At 46.2% G+C, this 16529-nt stretch overlaps 2 protein-coding genes and 1 long non-coding RNA gene across 4 annotated transcripts in view; 1 reads left to right on the plus strand and 2 right to left on the minus strand.

Annotated features, from left to right (window-relative positions):
• Positions 1-16529, plus strand: part of LOC309612544 — a 513150-nt gene that overhangs the window by 308734 nt on the left and 187887 nt on the right. The window lies entirely within an intron of this gene.
• The window catches only part of B3GNT2 (UDP-GlcNAc:betaGal beta-1,3-N-acetylglucosaminyltransferase 2), a 31413-nt gene that overhangs the window by 3396 nt on the left and 11488 nt on the right, over positions 1-16529 (minus strand). The window contains exon 2 of one of the 2 annotated variants that reach the window (XM_082358281.1): positions 13299-13437. The exons of the other annotated variant lie outside the window; for it this stretch is intronic. The gene's annotated coding sequence lies outside the window, so the exon portion shown is untranslated. The remainder of the gene's footprint in view (positions 1-13298; positions 13438-16529) is intronic. 2 annotated transcript variants of the gene reach the window in all.
• Positions 13444-14528, minus strand: LOC309612478 (phosphatidylinositol N-acetylglucosaminyltransferase subunit Y). Its single transcript, XM_082358376.1, has one exon. The coding sequence runs from the start codon at positions 14417-14419 to the stop codon at positions 14204-14206; it is 216 nt and encodes a 71-aa protein (XP_082214502.1). The 5' UTR covers positions 14420-14528; the 3' UTR covers positions 13444-14203.

Genomic DNA, 16529 nt, shown 5'->3' on the forward strand with positions numbered 1-16529 from the left:
AACAACAGTGTAGTGAGGGAGAGACAGACCTCAAACTCCATTTACGTTAGGTTCAAGAAGGCAAAATTAATCTAGGCCCTAGAAATCTGAGAGTGATAGGGGTAGGGGTTTTGAATGGAGAGAGTCAGGAGGGGCCTTCTTGGGTATAGAAATATACTGCGTATGTCTTGATCTGGATGGGGTTTCATGGGTGTATACATTTGTCAAAACTCAAACTGTATTCTTAAGATCCCTGCTGTTTATAGCAAGAAGAAAAAGAGAAATGAAAATGACATTTTAGTGAAATATCAAAGGCCAAGAATAGATTTCAGGCTGTGGGCAACAGAACAAAGAAAGAGTAATGAGATGGTTTGCTGGGGTTGTAACTGCAGAGTTCTAACACTGGTGAGACAGATGGCCCAAGAACAACCAGTTAGATAAGCTTGACATTAAAAGACAACCCCAGGGGCTTCCCTGGTGGCGCAGTGGTTGAGAGTCTGCCTGCTAATGCAGGGGGCACGGGTTCGAGCCCTGGTCTGGGAGGATCCCACATGCCGCGGAGCAACTAGGTCCGTGAGCCACAACTACTGAGCCTGCGCATCTGGAGCCTGTGCTCCGCAACAAGAGAGGCCACGACAGTGAGGGGCCTGCGCACCGCGATGAGGAGTGGCCCCCACTTGCCACAACTGGAGAAAGCCCTCACGCAGAAATGAAGACCCAACACAGCCATAAATAAATAATTTTTTTAAAAAAAATAAATAAATAAAATAAAATAAAGGCAGGAAAAAAAAAAAGACAACCCCAAAAAGTGGAATGGCAATACTCGGTAAAGAATTTTCTTATCAGGTTGGGACCTCTCTGGTGGCACAGTTGTTAAGAATCCGCCTGCCAATGCAGGGGACACGGGTTTGAGCCCTGGTCCGGGAAGATCCCACATGCTGCGGAGCAACTACGCCCGTGCGCCACAACTACTGAGCCCATGTGCCACAAGTACTGAAGCCCGCGAGCTCTAGGGCGCGCGTGCCGCAACTACTGAGCCCACATGCTGTAACTACTGAAGCCCGCGTGCTGCAACTACTGAAGCCCAGGCGCCTAGAGCCCGTGCTCCGCAGCAAGAGAAGCCACCGCAAAGAGAAGCCCACGCACTGCAACGAAGAGTAGCCCCCGCTCACCACAACTAGAGAAAAACCTGTGCACAGCAACGAAGACCCAATGCAGCCAAAAATAAATTAAAAAAAAAAAAAAAAGAATTTTCTTATCAGGTTAATTCTACAGTTGAGAATTCATCCTCAGAAAAGAATCCCAAAGAAGTATTGCTTCTCAGGCACGGTGCATTATCTTGATACAGGGAGCCTCTGAAGTAGGTATTGTTACTTTTATTCCCATTTTATACCTGAGGAAACAGATTTAAAGAAGTAACTGTGTTAAGGGCAGAGCTGGAATCCTAGCCAAGGTGATGGGGGTTCTAAGACCACCATGTCAAATGGTAGCCACTCTTCTCTGACCTCTATAACAAAGTGGGTTTTTTTATTGGGGGGGGCTGCAGTTAATAAACATTGATTCTTCTAAAATTTCAATACAAAATGTGAAAGTTCAAAAAGGATGGTGTAAAGGAAACAGTTTGGTATCACTGGAGGAGCATGGGATCTTGTTTATTTGTTTTTTTAAAATTGAAGCATAGTTGACTTACAACATTATATTAGTTTCAGGTATACAACATAGTGATTTGCTACTTTTATAGATTATACTCCATACAAAGTTATGATAAAATATTGACTATATTCCCTGTGCTGTCCATTACATCCTTGTAACTTAATTATGTATTTTAATCAAGGGTAGTGTTTATTTATTTATTTGTTACTATAAGGTTTAAAAATTCACTGGGTTCTAACAAATACTCTCAAGGCAGAAGTATTTGTCACGCTGAGAATGCTGTGAAGTTATCACTATGTTGAACAGCCCAGATTAGATCAATGGGAATTCACAAACTGTTCTGCATCTCTTAAAATCTGTCCAGTAGATCCAAATCTAGTTGCTTGTATTTATCACTGCCAAACACAGTTTTGGTTAAGGGCATATAAGCAAAAGATGTTTTTACAAAACCAGTCCCTCCACCATACCTTCCACTCCCCAAAGCCTCTACACAGCTAGACAACGTGGCAGACGATAAAGTTACGTGGGTGCTCTCAGCTCACCCAGGTAAGCAGTCTCCCGTCACCACTCCATTCTCCCCTCACTTCTCAACCACTACCCACCCTCCACTCCTCAAGAATCCCACTACTGAGGTACCAAGAAAGGGCCTTCTTAAACTTCCTCCAAAGAAGGCGGTAAGAAAAAAAAGGAAACCCCACAAGATATTCCCTACTCCTTAATTATAGTTTTAAAGGGCCCCGAGTCACACACAACCTGAATAATTCATAAGTCTATGGTCCATGCCCTCCTTAGGTCAGCTCCTTTCAAGTGAGCCTCTGAGCACACCTTTTATGCAAACTGAAGGCCAGTACATCTTCGGCACCCTAAACCTCTTTGTTATGGGCCTAACTTGCCAGGACAGGAGAGCTCAAGTGGACACTTGGAATGTATTTGTGTGGGTATCTGATACAATTAAAGAATTAGTCATCTTATTAGCAAATAAATCATGGATAGTTTTAAGTTGGTTTTTTTTTGGCCTCCAGATTCGAGACAAAACACTTTCCAAAAACAAACCATTCTCTCTGAATTAGGATAACTTTCCTAAAGCTGAAGTAGCACTTGACCCAGTATCACTGGTCTTGCCCTTCATGTGAACAGGCTGAAAAGAGGACAAGGAAAAGGATGAGGGTGAACAGAGAAAGACTACAATGAGCAAGAAGGTCTGGAAGGGAAAACAGCACGCGCTATGAACAGCTAACTACTTGGCAGAAACTTTCAACTCAGAAAAGGAGTATGGATATCAGTAGACTATTCCTGAAATTTCTACAGTAAAACAGCAGAGCTTAAGGGAGAAAAAAAAGAGAAGCACAGTACTTTTACATAGCAGGTCGTGAACCTATAAGTTAATGTTCCTAGGAAAAGATTCAGGGTGAATAATATAATTCCAGATAAATGAGCCAGCTATGCATCCAGACCTATGGATACCAGCAATCCAGCCAGAACCATCTGAAATGATGACGTGAAGTTTCGTATCACGAAAAGCACCAATCCTTCTTTCAGGAATACTTTGAAGAGTGCATTAAGCTTGCTGACCCTGGCCAAGGTTTCCAGCTTCATCACAGCAATTCAGGCTTTTATTTCTGCCATCAAGACCCAGCCAGGACCTCCCATATTCTCGGCCAAGACAGGGCTTTGTGGCTCTCAAAGGGACACCATCCTCCCCTTGTTTCAAGGATTCGAGTCCTTGATTCAAGGATTCCACTTTCAAAGGATTCCAGAACATTTCCTGTCCATTTCTCATCTGTGCCCCCTCAGGGAAGCTGAGAGGATACCACTTCACCAGGGAGAAAAACAGAGGCTCCAAGAGGGTTACAACTGGGCTGCCTAAATGTCACCACAGAGTTAAGAGGTAAGGCCAAGATGACACAGTCTTCTGGCTCCTAATCCAGGGCTTTTTGGATCTCCTCCTTTTTCTACCAGGCATGGCCACATTCTTGTAATCCGGTCCAGGTCAACAGTGAAGTTTCAAGGGCTGGCTCAAGGCTGAAAAGACCCAAGGCACTGGGTCATGGTACATTTGGTTGTTACAAAGACTTTCCAAAGAAAGGGAAATTGGAGCCTAGAAGCTCCCAGCCCCACTTCTGACAAGGGGCCAGCCTTCCTTTTCTAAATTCCCAAACGTGCAGCTTGGGCTAACTCTTACCACTATTTCTAAAGAGCATTTCTTCCAAACCAACCTGAGAAGGAAGGGTGGGAAAACCACCCAGATTCTCAATTATACATTTCCATCGAGTGTAAATGTCAACTTTCATTTGTGACCGAGGCACAGTCCCTCGCATGAGAACTAGACTCCTACAATAAACCAAAGTTCATGGAAAGGAGGATAAAGCAGTGACCTCCATAAAAATATCTGTGGGAAAAAGCTCTCTGAATATTTGACTAAATATTCCCATTACAGACATAAAACCAATTCCGTGTCCTTTTTTGAGCAGGAAGTTACATTGCTCAAAAAGAATTTTGAGTAAGAAAACCTACCCTGAAGCTAGGGAAGATGTTATACAACCCTCACTGTGAAACACAGAATTTTTACTGTGAGTAACAGAAATAGAAAATCCCATATGCAGACAAAGAACAACCTTAGCTTTCACTTTGTACTTGGGAGTTGACTCTCCCCAACAGAGACTGAACAGTCTTAAAATTTCTAAAACACTTCAGTTGATTTTGTTTAACAACTTCCTTCTTTAATTTGCAATTAAAATATTTAGAAAGGTAGAGACACACACACAAAAATTTGTGTTAGCTGAAAATGGATTATAAAATAGTACAGATGCCATGCTTAAACTATGTGAAAATCCAGATAAGATACCACACAAAAACAAAACCGGGTTAATCAGGGTGGTAGGATTATAAGTTATTTTCATATTCTTTAATGCTGCCACACCATCTTCCCCCTTCAGCAGCCTCTACCACTCACATCTAGACTGCCTGGGACGGGGGCTGGGGCACGTCACACACAAATCCTAATGCCAGGTCCCCATTTCTAGACCCCACATCACTAGCCTGGGCCATGGTCCCCCGGTCCCAGACACTCCAGCCCTGTACTGGACCCTGCGGTGTTCAGCACAGGCTCTGTCACAACATCCATCCCTAGATCACTGCACACCTTTCCGTGGGCCCGTGCTCTCTGCCTGAAGCCACCTATTAGAGAGGCCTCCTCAAAATAATAGTAAAATATGAACACTTATGTTTTATTTTAATAAATACTTAGGTACCACTGTCTATGTGCCAGGCACCAGTGATGCTATGAGGCAGATACTCAGAGAGGAGATTTAACTTGTCCAAGGTCACACAGCAGGCAGATGGCAGAGCCAGGATTCAAACCTAAGCGGCTCCTCCTGAAACTCTAGCGTCTGAGTTTTAAACCATGATACAAGTGAACAGTGCAGCACAGGCTTAGGACGTAAGGAACTAAAAGGATGATGGTCTGATTTTCGATGGTTAATCTTCTTAAAAGATTATTTTAAAAATTGTTTTATTTAAAATTTTTAAAGCTTTATATTTATACATCTGAACCCTCAAAACTACCATCAGTCAAAGTCAGATATGAGAGGTAGGGCAGGGTCATAAGTAACATTTACTGAATGACTATTCTGTAGTCATTTCGCTTCCCAATATGCAGTCTAAACAATCCCAATGTTTCATTCCTGGACACTAGACTGGGAACCACTGAAGAGGATGGTCCTAAAAGGTTCCCTCCAGTTCTGAAAGCGAAGCGCTGGCCAGAAGACATTTGAATGAGGCCATTCTCACAAAGCTCTGAGTCAGAGCCTGACTCCTGCACCCCAAGGGGCTCCGGCTTGTTAGGCAGACAGCCACGAGTAGCTGGTCAGGGACAGAAGAGCAACCACACCCGGACCCAGTCCAAAACCTGTGCCCAGGACTGCCTTTGCTGCCCGCACCCCCAGTACCAAACTGAAAGATAAAAGAAAGGCAGGACCTTCCTGTAATCAGGAAATGAAATGACCAGCCACCCCATCTAGTCAGGCTGAGGCTTGGAGGCGAGAAATCCAAGTTCCTGATTCGGTCACAGGAGTCTGAGCAGGCGGCCTCCGCGTCCAGGGGCGTCCTGCTTCCTGCTCACTCTCCTGCGCAAACGGGACCCACAAATCCTCCAGGAGATAAAGAGCCCAAGCCCGCTGCCGTACCACGGGGGCAGGGGACATGTACGTCATTCTGCCTGTCCAACCTCCCCCATCCTCCCTCCAGAAGCCTGGTGAGAGTGGCTAAATCCTTACTTCCCAGGCTTCTAACATCTGTTGCCTGGTCCTTGCCAGACTTTTCCAGATTCTGCTCAGATAAAGAGACAGGGACAGCTTGCAGCTAAGTGGTTCTGGGGGCCACCTCCCAGCACTCAGGGCAGACAGTGGGGTGGTGATAAGGGTGTGAGTGCAGCAGCTCAGTGGGACCAGAAGAGCTGGGCCATACCTAGAGCTCGTTCCTTAATGGGAGCAAGAAGCCTGGCCTCGGTTCTTGCCTGGGCTGGTGCCGGGGAGCCCCAGGATTCCCCCCACAATCTCACCTAGAAGCTGGCATGAAGCGAGAACATGTGTCTGACTGCTTTCTGGTCTGTTAAGTCCTAGAACAACTGTCAGCTAAATTCAAGGAATTTGTTTCATAGTCATTAGCAGTACCCTTCATGTTCAAAATTTAAAGGGAAAAGTACATATGATGAATCTATTTACCTACATGCCCCCACAGGTGACATTGTACATCAAAGTGTCTATAGGACATGTTTTGGTCCCCATTGATTATAGTTCCCCCAAAACCCAATGTGGCTGATTTTCTCAAATGGTATTTATCATTTAAAATAAAATCAATCACTAAGTTCATTCTTTAAATAAACATGCATAGAATTTTCAGAAAAGGAGAAAGAGGAAAATGTAGTAAACAATGACAGGGGGCTTCCCTGGTGGCGCAGTGGTTGAGAATCCGCCTGCCAATGCAGGGGACACGGGTTCGAGCCCTGGTCTGGGAAGATCCCACATGGTGCGGAGCAACTAGGCCCGTGAGCCACAATTACTGAGCCTGCGCATCTGGAGCCTGTGCTCTGCAACAAGAGAGGCCACGATAGTGAGAGGCCCACGCACCGCGATGAAGAGTGGCCCCCGCTTGCCACAACTAGAGAAAGCCCTCGCACAGAAACGAAGACCCAACACAGCCATAAATAAATAAATAAATAAATATTAAAAAAACAAAACAAAACAAAACAAAACACAATGACAGGGAATTAACCCTCCCAGAGGCCATCCTGCCCCTGCCTTTAGTAAAACTGGTAAAAATTTTAGATCTTCATCGTATAAGATTATGTCATTATAAAACAAGCCTCGTAGATGTTTTGAGGATGGAAATGTTCCAGAGCCATAGTTAGTCTGGTACCTGAAGTCAGAGAGCCCAGAATTAAATTCTGGTTATGCTACCTACTACTAGCTGTGTGACCTTATGCAAGTTGCTTGACTTCTCTGAGCCCCAGTTTCCTCATTTGTAAAATGGGGATGATATAACCTACCACACCAGGGTGTTGTCTACTGTGCATTGGGCCTTCAATAGTTTTCCTTCACGGGTTCTGATTCCTCCTCCAAACACTAAGCATACTTCTCAAGTTTTGTCATTCATTGCCTCTTTCACAAATATTCTCTCTCTAGAAACCCATCTATCCATCGTCTTAAACATTACCTCCAGAAGAAGTATCACAAGTTGACCCAGCTAACTCCAGATAGTAAATGCCGCGTGGAGTTTCTCTTCCTGGGTCCCCCATCGGCGATGGATCAACTTCCCATGTGCACTCCCCAGCAGGACCTTGAATTGCTTCTCCCCCCTGCTTTCCACATCCAGCACATCTGTGTTCCCACCTCTGTAACATCACTTGCCCCTCCTCCTCGCCTGTCCTGTATCCCATTCAGGCTCTGCCACTGGCTACTGCAGGAGCCCAATGCCTTACTTCCCACAGCTCCCAAACATGCCCTGTTCCCCAGCTACTCAGTCTTCAGCCCCTGTACATACATTCCCTTCTCATGCTGTTCCCTGGTTTGGTCACCACCACCAACATGGCACGGCTCCCTCACAGCCTAACTGTAACTGTGTTGTCTTCTAAAACTCCTCTCTTCTCCATTCCTGGAGCTTAGGGCTTCATGGCTTCTTCCCCTCTTCTGCGAGTTCTCCTGCCCAAGGTTATGCCCCAGCCTAAATACCAGCCTCATTCCTCCAATCTTCTCACTCACATGCCCTTCTGGTCCCTTTATGATGATCTGTGCTTCCTTGCACGCCAGCTCCTGCCAACATCCTCCATCTCCACACCATATACACTTGAACCTCCAACCACAGCAAACACATTTCTCTTCCAGAAAAATCCCAGCTTCACTCTGCCACCTGAGGAGTGCCCTCTGTCTGCCGTGCCTTCCTGAAGAGCTTCTACTCCTAAATTAGGTCAAGTGTCACTCTTGAAGAGCCCACCTCCCAGGAGTTAGGGCATCCTCTGTGATCAAGGTCTTCACCCTGCACCACCATTACCCCAGCACATGGCATCTGAGAGTCATTCAGCATTTGCTGAATAGAAAGGTATTTGGGTCATCTGGTCAAGTTCACTGAATACAGATGTTCAGTAGAAATTAGATTAATTAAATATACGTGCCCTTTCTCCAAAGAGATGACACAGGAAAAATCACTTATATGTGTGCTAGTCAACGACACATATGTATTTAAAGAAATCTGTCTCACCTGGGCGGGTGCGGGCAAGATTTGAAGAGGTAAACTGTGGTGAAAAGCCCAGCCCAGCCCCTCATTTCCCACAGGCAGTCCAGGCCCTCCAGTGTGGGAATGCAGGAGCGTGGGATTCAGCAGTGCTTCTAGGTGAGGGCTCCATCCCTTCTCTGGCAGCACACCCAAGCCAACTCTCCTTCATCCCATCCCCACAGAGAGAAGCCTCCACATTCCTTCCTGGTGAGGGGAGGACCTCCAGCAAGTGTTACCCCCACCAAGGCCATGCTAGCAGGGTGAACATGCGTAAAGGAAGGCAGGCCCCGGCACAGACTGGAAGCTTGGGGGCATCTATTTACCTAGGTGGGAAACCGTTTTAGAAAAGAAATGCTGCAATGCAGGCAGTCACTTCTTGGGGAGCTTCACGTGTTCTGGAAGCCCTTGTTAAGAGCCTGTACATGGCTATGGTTTGGTAAGTGTTTCCCCTCCAAGCTCCAGGACCTATGTACAAACCAGTATAGTCTGGCAGGCTCTCAACAAGCCCTCAGAGATATCCCTAGAAGATTTCTCTTTGATTCATCCTTCCGTTTGCTTAGTTGGGTTACATGGAATGTATTTCAGTCTGGGTCCCATCAGGAGGCAGAAACCACACAGTAATTCAAGCAGGGGAAGTTTAAAAATATAATAATTGAGTAACTATAAAGATGGAATAGAACTCTAATGCCCTGCACCAGATGAAAAGTACCCAAAAAAGGACAAGCGTGGAAGAAAAGTTCAGAGCTTGTTGAAGTAGGTATAGGTGGCAGTTCCTGGGTGCCCAGGCCAGAGATGGTCCGGTCACCAGGAGAGCAGGAACAACCCTCTGGGATGCAGGCACAAAGCCTGGAACACGCAAGAGTCCCCATCAGGAGGGTTTCAGGAAACAAACCTTGCAGACTGCTGGGACGGTGTGCAGAGAGAACGAGGGTGCGGAAGGAGTCGTGCACACACAGGGAGTCCGGCTGCCGCTGGAACAGGAACTGGAGAGGCCTCCCTCTGCAGTAGCTTAGCACGTCAGTGCATGGCTCGGACAGGAACAGCTCAGGGCCACTGCTCAGGACAAAGATCAGATGGCCAGCTCACTAGACGGCCAGGATCACGGGGCTCCCAGTGTGTATACATGTCGGGGCTGAAGAGAAGCAGCGACCTGGGCTGGGCCCAGGCTCCCCCTTCTACCACGGCTGCCAGAGCCGGAGAGAGGACACAGCAGCCACATGCTGGAGAGAGCTGTGGCCTGCAGACCCGCAGGAAAAACAGCAGGCTCTACAGGAAGCCTGGTTCTAGACTCTGGGAACCAGGAAGGAAAATCTCTTTCTTCTGCAACATCCTCTTCAGAGCCCTCAACTTAGAGAAGGCAGAGGAAAAATATTTGAAGGCTCTGATCCATTTTCACAGATCAGGCCAACAAAGGGTGAATTTGGAGCTGACAGGCAATAGTTAAAAACTGATACAAGTTAGAGATCTCTATATCACCAACCTAAAGTCATATTCCAACCATGAACACCGTTACTCAAGTCCGGAGTTAGGGGAAACGTGTATAAAACATGGGTCCTGTACAGTGAATTGATAGACAAGCAATAAATACTAGACAGTCCATTTGTCAACAGCAGAGGACGAGGCAGGGACCTGAGTGGGGCCTGAAACAGGGTAGATTTCAGAGATGTGAGGAGAAGCAGGGCAGGCAAGAGGTGGGGGGGGGGGCATACACGGTGTCTGTATGCAGAGACCAACACAGCCAGTTTGTGGGCAGGTGGATGCTGAGGCCACTGGAGAGAACAGATGAGCGCTGTTGAGCCCAAGGGCTCTCCACGGGATGGGAGTGCACCATGCCTACATCTAACGTAACAAATGCTGCTGCCAGAGGGATTGTAGGAATGTGTTTTCTTTCACAGCCCCTCTATTAAAAAAAAAACAAACAAACAGAAAACTGACTAAATCACACAAGAATATGAAATAGGGAAAAATGAAGAACTTCCAAATTGGATGTCCATGTTGATTACAAATACAGTTGGCTATTGTGTTCAGAGATTTAACTTCTGTAAAGCAGATTAGGTTCACAAGCGGAAGACAGCATGATCTGAGGGGTTCATCTTCTATCATCAGATCTCTAATGCACCTCTGACAGAGTACAGGCATTTGGCCTGGCTTACTAATCACTAACCCACGAGTCGGGGACTTCCCTGGTGGTCCAGTGGGTAAGACTCCGCACTCCCAATGCAGCAGGCCTGGGTGGATCCCTGGTTGGGGAACTAGATTCCGCATGCCGCAACTAACAGTTCGCATGCCACAACTAAGAGTTCATGCGCTGCAACTAAGAGCTCACGTGCCGCAACTAAGACCCGCGCAGCCTAATACTTAAAAAAAAAAAAAAAAAAAAAAAAAGCACGAGTTGTTTCTGATTTTCCCTATAATCGAAAAAGAAAAACTGATGAACAGCCTCATATGTGCATCTTTGTCCATTGTCTTATTATTTCCTTTGGAAAAATTACAAAGAGAACATACATTTTTAAAGTCATTTAGAATATAATCAAATTATTCCCCGTCCCACCCATCCCCCACCAAAAACAAAAGCCAGACTGATTTATCCTTTCACTGTACACACCCAAGAGCACAGCACTCTCCACGTTGACTGTGGACACTGTCTTTCTTTTTAATCTTCGCAAAAAAAGGACCTCTGCTTGTTTTAACTGACCCATCGTCATTCATGTGCTTCCTTCCTGACTTCCCACTCCTCATGCCCTTTGCCCATTTTCCACACCGGGATATTCTCACCTCATTTAATCTTTTTTTAATTTATTTCTGGCCGCACTGGGTCTTCGTTGCTGCGCGTGGGCTTTCTCTAGTTGTGGCGGGGGGGGGGGGCTACTCTTTGTTGCAATGCACGGGCTTCTCATTGCAGTGGCTTCTCTTGTTGCGGAGCACGGGCTCTAGGCGCGGCAGCCTTCAGTAGTTGTGGCACGAGGGCTCAGTAGTTGTGGCCTTGCAAGCTCTAGAGCGCAGGCTCAGTAGTTGTGGCGCACGGGCTTAGTTGCTCCGCGGCATGTGGGATCTTCCCAAACCAAGGCTCGAACCCGTGTCCCCTGCATTGGCAGGCGGATTCTTAACCACTGCGCCACCAGGGAAGCCCTCATTTAATCTTTACAAACTCAAAAATGTGAAGCAATTACTCTGAGGTCACAAAGCTAATCTGTGTGGAGCCAGCACTTGGACCCTGGACCCTGACCCCAAGTCTAAACTATTTCTACCACACAACCTCGTTGCTCAAAGAAGATTTCAAGAATCCTCAAATAAAGTTGCACTTAAAAAAAAATTACTTAGTAAGTGAAATCATTGCATCTGTGGATACCCAGAAGATGTAGGCAGTTTCAAAGAAAGCCAGGCAGTTGCGTTTTGTTTTTAAGCAGCATGAGAAAGGAATAATGTAGACAGAATCTCCAGAAGGGAACCAGTGGGTAGTCTTAAGGTGCCCAGAGGTCCTGGTCTGGTAAGGCGGGCCCCGCCCCTGCTCCGGGTGGAGTCCCTGCAGCTCTGTGGTAGGTGTTAATCCACACTGAGGAATGAGAGATGGCAGCAGCTTCAACCAGCCCAATCTAACAAACCTGTTGGGCAAACCCTTTTGGCAAGAGCTTTTACTCAGAAAAAGCCCTGCCTCTCCTCTCCCCCTCCCTTCCCCGGGGCACCACAGCCTGAGGCTGAAGGGATCCCAGGATGGTCCTCCCACCTGCTAGAGGTTAGATCCGAGTGGGCCAGCAGCCCAGCTCTCCAGGTTCTGAGAGGAAGGGACACTGGCCGTGTCAGAAAAGGTGATGGAAGAGCAAGTGTTGGCCACAAAATGTTTTCTCTCACCCTTTTACTTGTTTTCTCTGGAACATGCACACGTATTCCACACACAGACCATGTCCCGAGTTCATTACCAAAAAGAAGCTACAAGAATTTCTTTTCCAGGGCCTTATAGCTCATCTACTCCAACCACCTCCCGTACGTACGGAAGAGGAAACCAAGATGCAGAGAGGCACAGAGGCTTGCCCAGGGTCAGTGTAGGGAGGAGTCCCGCAGTGAGAACCATCATCAGTGACAAAGTCGCATTCTCATAGTCGGAGCTTCAATTCTGAGCCATCAACATAAAAAACAAGGCCAGCAAGGCCGACTGCAGCAGCACCACCCTGAACCCGCCCCGCCCCCAGACAGTGGTTTTTATTACTTCCTTTTTGCTGTCTTTAACACTTCACACACATTTATCTGACTTACCACACCTCTTCGGTAACAAGTCTTACACACCCCACAGGGCACGTGGCCATCAAGAGCAGGGGCTGGGCCATTTCAATTTCATTTCAGTCTCTCTAGTGTCTGCCACCCTGACAACATATTGACAGTCAATACATTTGAGGACAAGAAGGACATAAACGGGGAGAGGCAGTAAAGGAACGAGGACTAAATAAAGGAAAATTTCTATTCTTTGACCTTTTTCATCTTTTGCTCCACACAAATCATTGTTGAATGATTACACACACAGGCACTACATTTCCGGGCCCCCCAGAGACACTCCCTGGCCCCTGGCTGTCTATGTGTCAGGCCAGGCCACTCCTCTTCACAACTGTCATAAGCCTTTTCCAATTCCTGCGCTTTCCCCTCCATGCCTCACCCTCACCCATCAGGACAGCATCACTGGGTGTCATCTCAATGCAGGACATCACCTAAAAAAATCCCAGGAAACAGTCTCATATGATTAAACAAATCTGTAAACAAACTAAGGCCCAAGGGATGGGAGGAGAGGAGGAAGAAGGCAATTAAAACTTAATAAAAGTGCTCAAGCATAAATTACAGTACTGGACTAGAAACCAAGTTATCATTATATAATATAAACTATATTACATAAACTAAGTTATCAAACTGACCTTGTATAAGTGCTTCTGGAAACAAGCAGGCCATCAGCCATGGCTTGGCAATCTTGGTGGACAGAGATGGGGCGGGGAGGAGGTAACTTGGGGCTTGCTATGTGGGCTACTTCTGTCTACAGTCACACATAGAGAAAAGCTGGTGAAACCAATTAAGAAAGACTATTTTCACATAGGTACTGGAAAAGAGATTATTGTCATTTTACACAGTAAAATGCATGAAATACTCAAAGACTAATTTAACGGGACTTCCCTGGTGGCGCAGTGGTTAAGAATCCACCTGCCAATGCAGGGGACATGGGTTCAAGCCCTGGTCTGGGAAGATCCCACGTACCATGGAGAAACGAAGCCCGTGCGCTGCAACAAGAGAAGCCACTGCAACGAGAAGCCTGCGCACGGCAACAAAGAGTAGCCCCAGCTCGCCACAACTAGAGAAAGTCTGTGCACAGCAATGAAGACCCAATGCAGCCAAAAATAAATAAATAAATCTATTTTTAAAAAAAGACTAATTTAACAAAATCAAAAGTTGACTCTCCTCAAAGTTTTAGAATTGACTTTTTGTTTGTTTAAGATTTCAAATTAGTAACTTTTAATTATGAATGGGATAAGAAATAAAGTCATCAGATGATGGCTGGGGCTGTTAATTTCCAACAAGACACTTTGTTGAAATGTTTCTCCTGATACCCCAGGTATAAATAAGAACTTTCAAAAAACAAGGGCAGAACCAAAGTACAATAAAGAAGCCTCTGCAGCTTAAGCCTCCCCAGTCCTAAACCTCTGACAGAAGCTAGGCAAAGCATCTTTCTTGCACATTAAGTGGGTGTCCAGTATTTCCATGTAGTTGAGTTTTCAGAGACAGACACTCAAGCCGATCATTAGGATATACCATCTTGGCTCTGGTTGTATTAATTATGCCTGAAGAGTTTAATACCCATCCAAGTCCAAAGGTGGAAGAACACATAAACGGGTATGGTAATCGGCAAGAGCAGACTGTAAAAGCACAGGCTGGTTGTGCTAGTGCAGCCCTGTGGGAAGTTTTCTTCCACGGAGGCCGAGTATAACAGCCCTGCTAACGAGACCAACGGAATAAGGACAGTCAACGTAGGAAGAGACAGAAACATTCTTCCCCTCCACTTATTACCCGCCACTCTGACTTTTTAAAAGGTGGATGGTATTTAGAAAATTCAGTTGTGTGTTGTCGTTTTTAAGTATGATCTAATGCTGCTCCGTTTCTTCTTGCTTCTTATTTTGATGTGTCATCCTAGCTGCCTGTGGTATCATATTAGGAATCCCATCAATAATTGGATAGGCTATTCCCAACTCTTCGTTAATCAATTCATTTGTCGATGCTTCATATCGGAGCAGCTTCTTGGAGAGCGGGCACACCAGGAACTCCAGCAGCGCTGGGTCGAAGGCGCGGGGTTCCCGCGTCCGCTCGCTCTGGGGACGGCCGCGACACCGACGCGTGCACACACCTTTGGGCGACCGCGGGCGGCTGTGCGCGTGTCTCCCGCAGCGCTGAGGCGAGCCGGCCGCAAACTCCGCGCGGCATGGCCTGGCAGCCCACGACCGAGCCCCTGCGCGCCCGTGACCGCCCGTGACCACCCGCGCCGCTGCAGGCGCTCAGGATTGACTTTCAAAATCACATCATTCCTCGCCACTTAATTCCATGGCCTATAGTAAATGACCATAAAGAGAAGTAAATTTTTTTAGATTTTAAAACAATCACTTTAATGTTAAGCACTTGGGAAGCCAAATTCAATCTGTCATTTTCCCCGACATAGATTCACCTATGTCACTTCCGAAAGGTACTCTACAAACTCTTTCAAATCACCAATGCCCTTCCCAATTCTATTAAATTTCATAATCCTTGTCCCCACGAAATGTAGGGTTTGAGAGCACCTCCATCAACTCTTGCAAAATAAAAGTTCACGTTTGTTTACATTTATTTCCAAAATAAAAATATATCTCCCAAAATAAACATTGTTTGAACATGCTGCAAGTTGGGATTGCATTAATACCAGTGACATTCATTGTGTTTTTCTTAAATAATTTAATAAATTGCCTTGGGAAGTCTCAATTTCTTGGCTATTTGGATGAAGGTTTCCAGTGACAAATTTCCTTAAAGAGCATTTGCCCTTGGGTACAACAAAGGGTACAACAAAGGGGACACAAGGGGACACCAAGGAGCATAAAGTGCCATGCCTCGGGCGCCAGGACTCCCTGCTTAGCCACTTGAAGTCTCTTAGAGAAGCAGCTTTGAGATAACTGCCTGACTCACTCTTTCAAAAACATGCATGAGGATCACAGAGTTGTACAGAATTGGCATGTGCAGAGATGTAAATAATGCTGTATTCAAATAAAAGGAATCAACAGGTCTGACATCTTGAGAGAGGGGGAAAAAAGAAATGAAATGAAGAAATGGGGTGGAGGTACCAGGGACACTCCTTACAGCAAGAAAAATTAACAACTGCACACCAGCCTCTACCCATTCACCAGTTGCTTTTGTAATAGGGAAGAAGAAATCTGACTCCATATTGAATCTATTTCTTTTACTTTAACCTTTGTGTTCTATTGCTTTTGCTACAAGCTAAGAATGTTGCCTATAGCCTGCAATATACAGGACAGTCCATTCTCAAGGCTCTGACCTTTAAAGGTATAACACTTTCCCATTCATACAAAAAGCTGCAGAACAGAGAATAACGTTTGTCTTGTTGGAGGTTTACAGGAGCATCATGACCTTTAGACACCTACATGGACAGCTGCAAGAACAAAGGATTCTGACACCAAGACGTCTGCAACTACCAGCCACACCCCCTCCCCTTCTAGTATAAAAGCAGCCTGAATCCTAACCCAGGAAAGATGGTTCTTTTGGACGCCAGTCCACCATCTTCTCAGTCTGCTGGCTTTCCGAATATAGCCCCTACTCCTCGCCCCAACAATTCATCTCTCGATTTACTGGCCCGTCATGCAGCGAGCTGTCCAAGCTTGGACTCGGTAACATTTGTCCATGTGCCAGGAATCGTGCCAAAGGCCCAAGGGAATACACACACAGTGGTTACTGAGGTTTCCTCATTTTACAGATAAGTGAACTGCTTCCAGAAACTTGTCTGAGGTTCCCAAGATGGAGAGTGGAGGGAGGGGGCAGGAACTGGGAACCCAAATGGGCAGCTCCCGGCCTGCAAGTCCATCTCAGCTGCTGCCAAACTTGAAGACAGGCAGAGAGAGCTG

This window comes from Balaenoptera borealis (assembly GCF_965194805.1).
Source record: "Balaenoptera borealis genome assembly, chromosome: 15".
Lineage (NCBI taxonomy): Eukaryota > Metazoa > Chordata > Mammalia > Artiodactyla > Balaenopteridae > Balaenoptera > Balaenoptera borealis.

Bases quoted from the DNA above. Each gene is read 5' to 3' on its own strand.
- LOC309612478 (XM_082358376.1), bottom strand. From the start codon at position 14,419: ATGTTTCTGTCTCTTCCTACGTTGACTGTCCTTATTCCGTTGGTCTCG.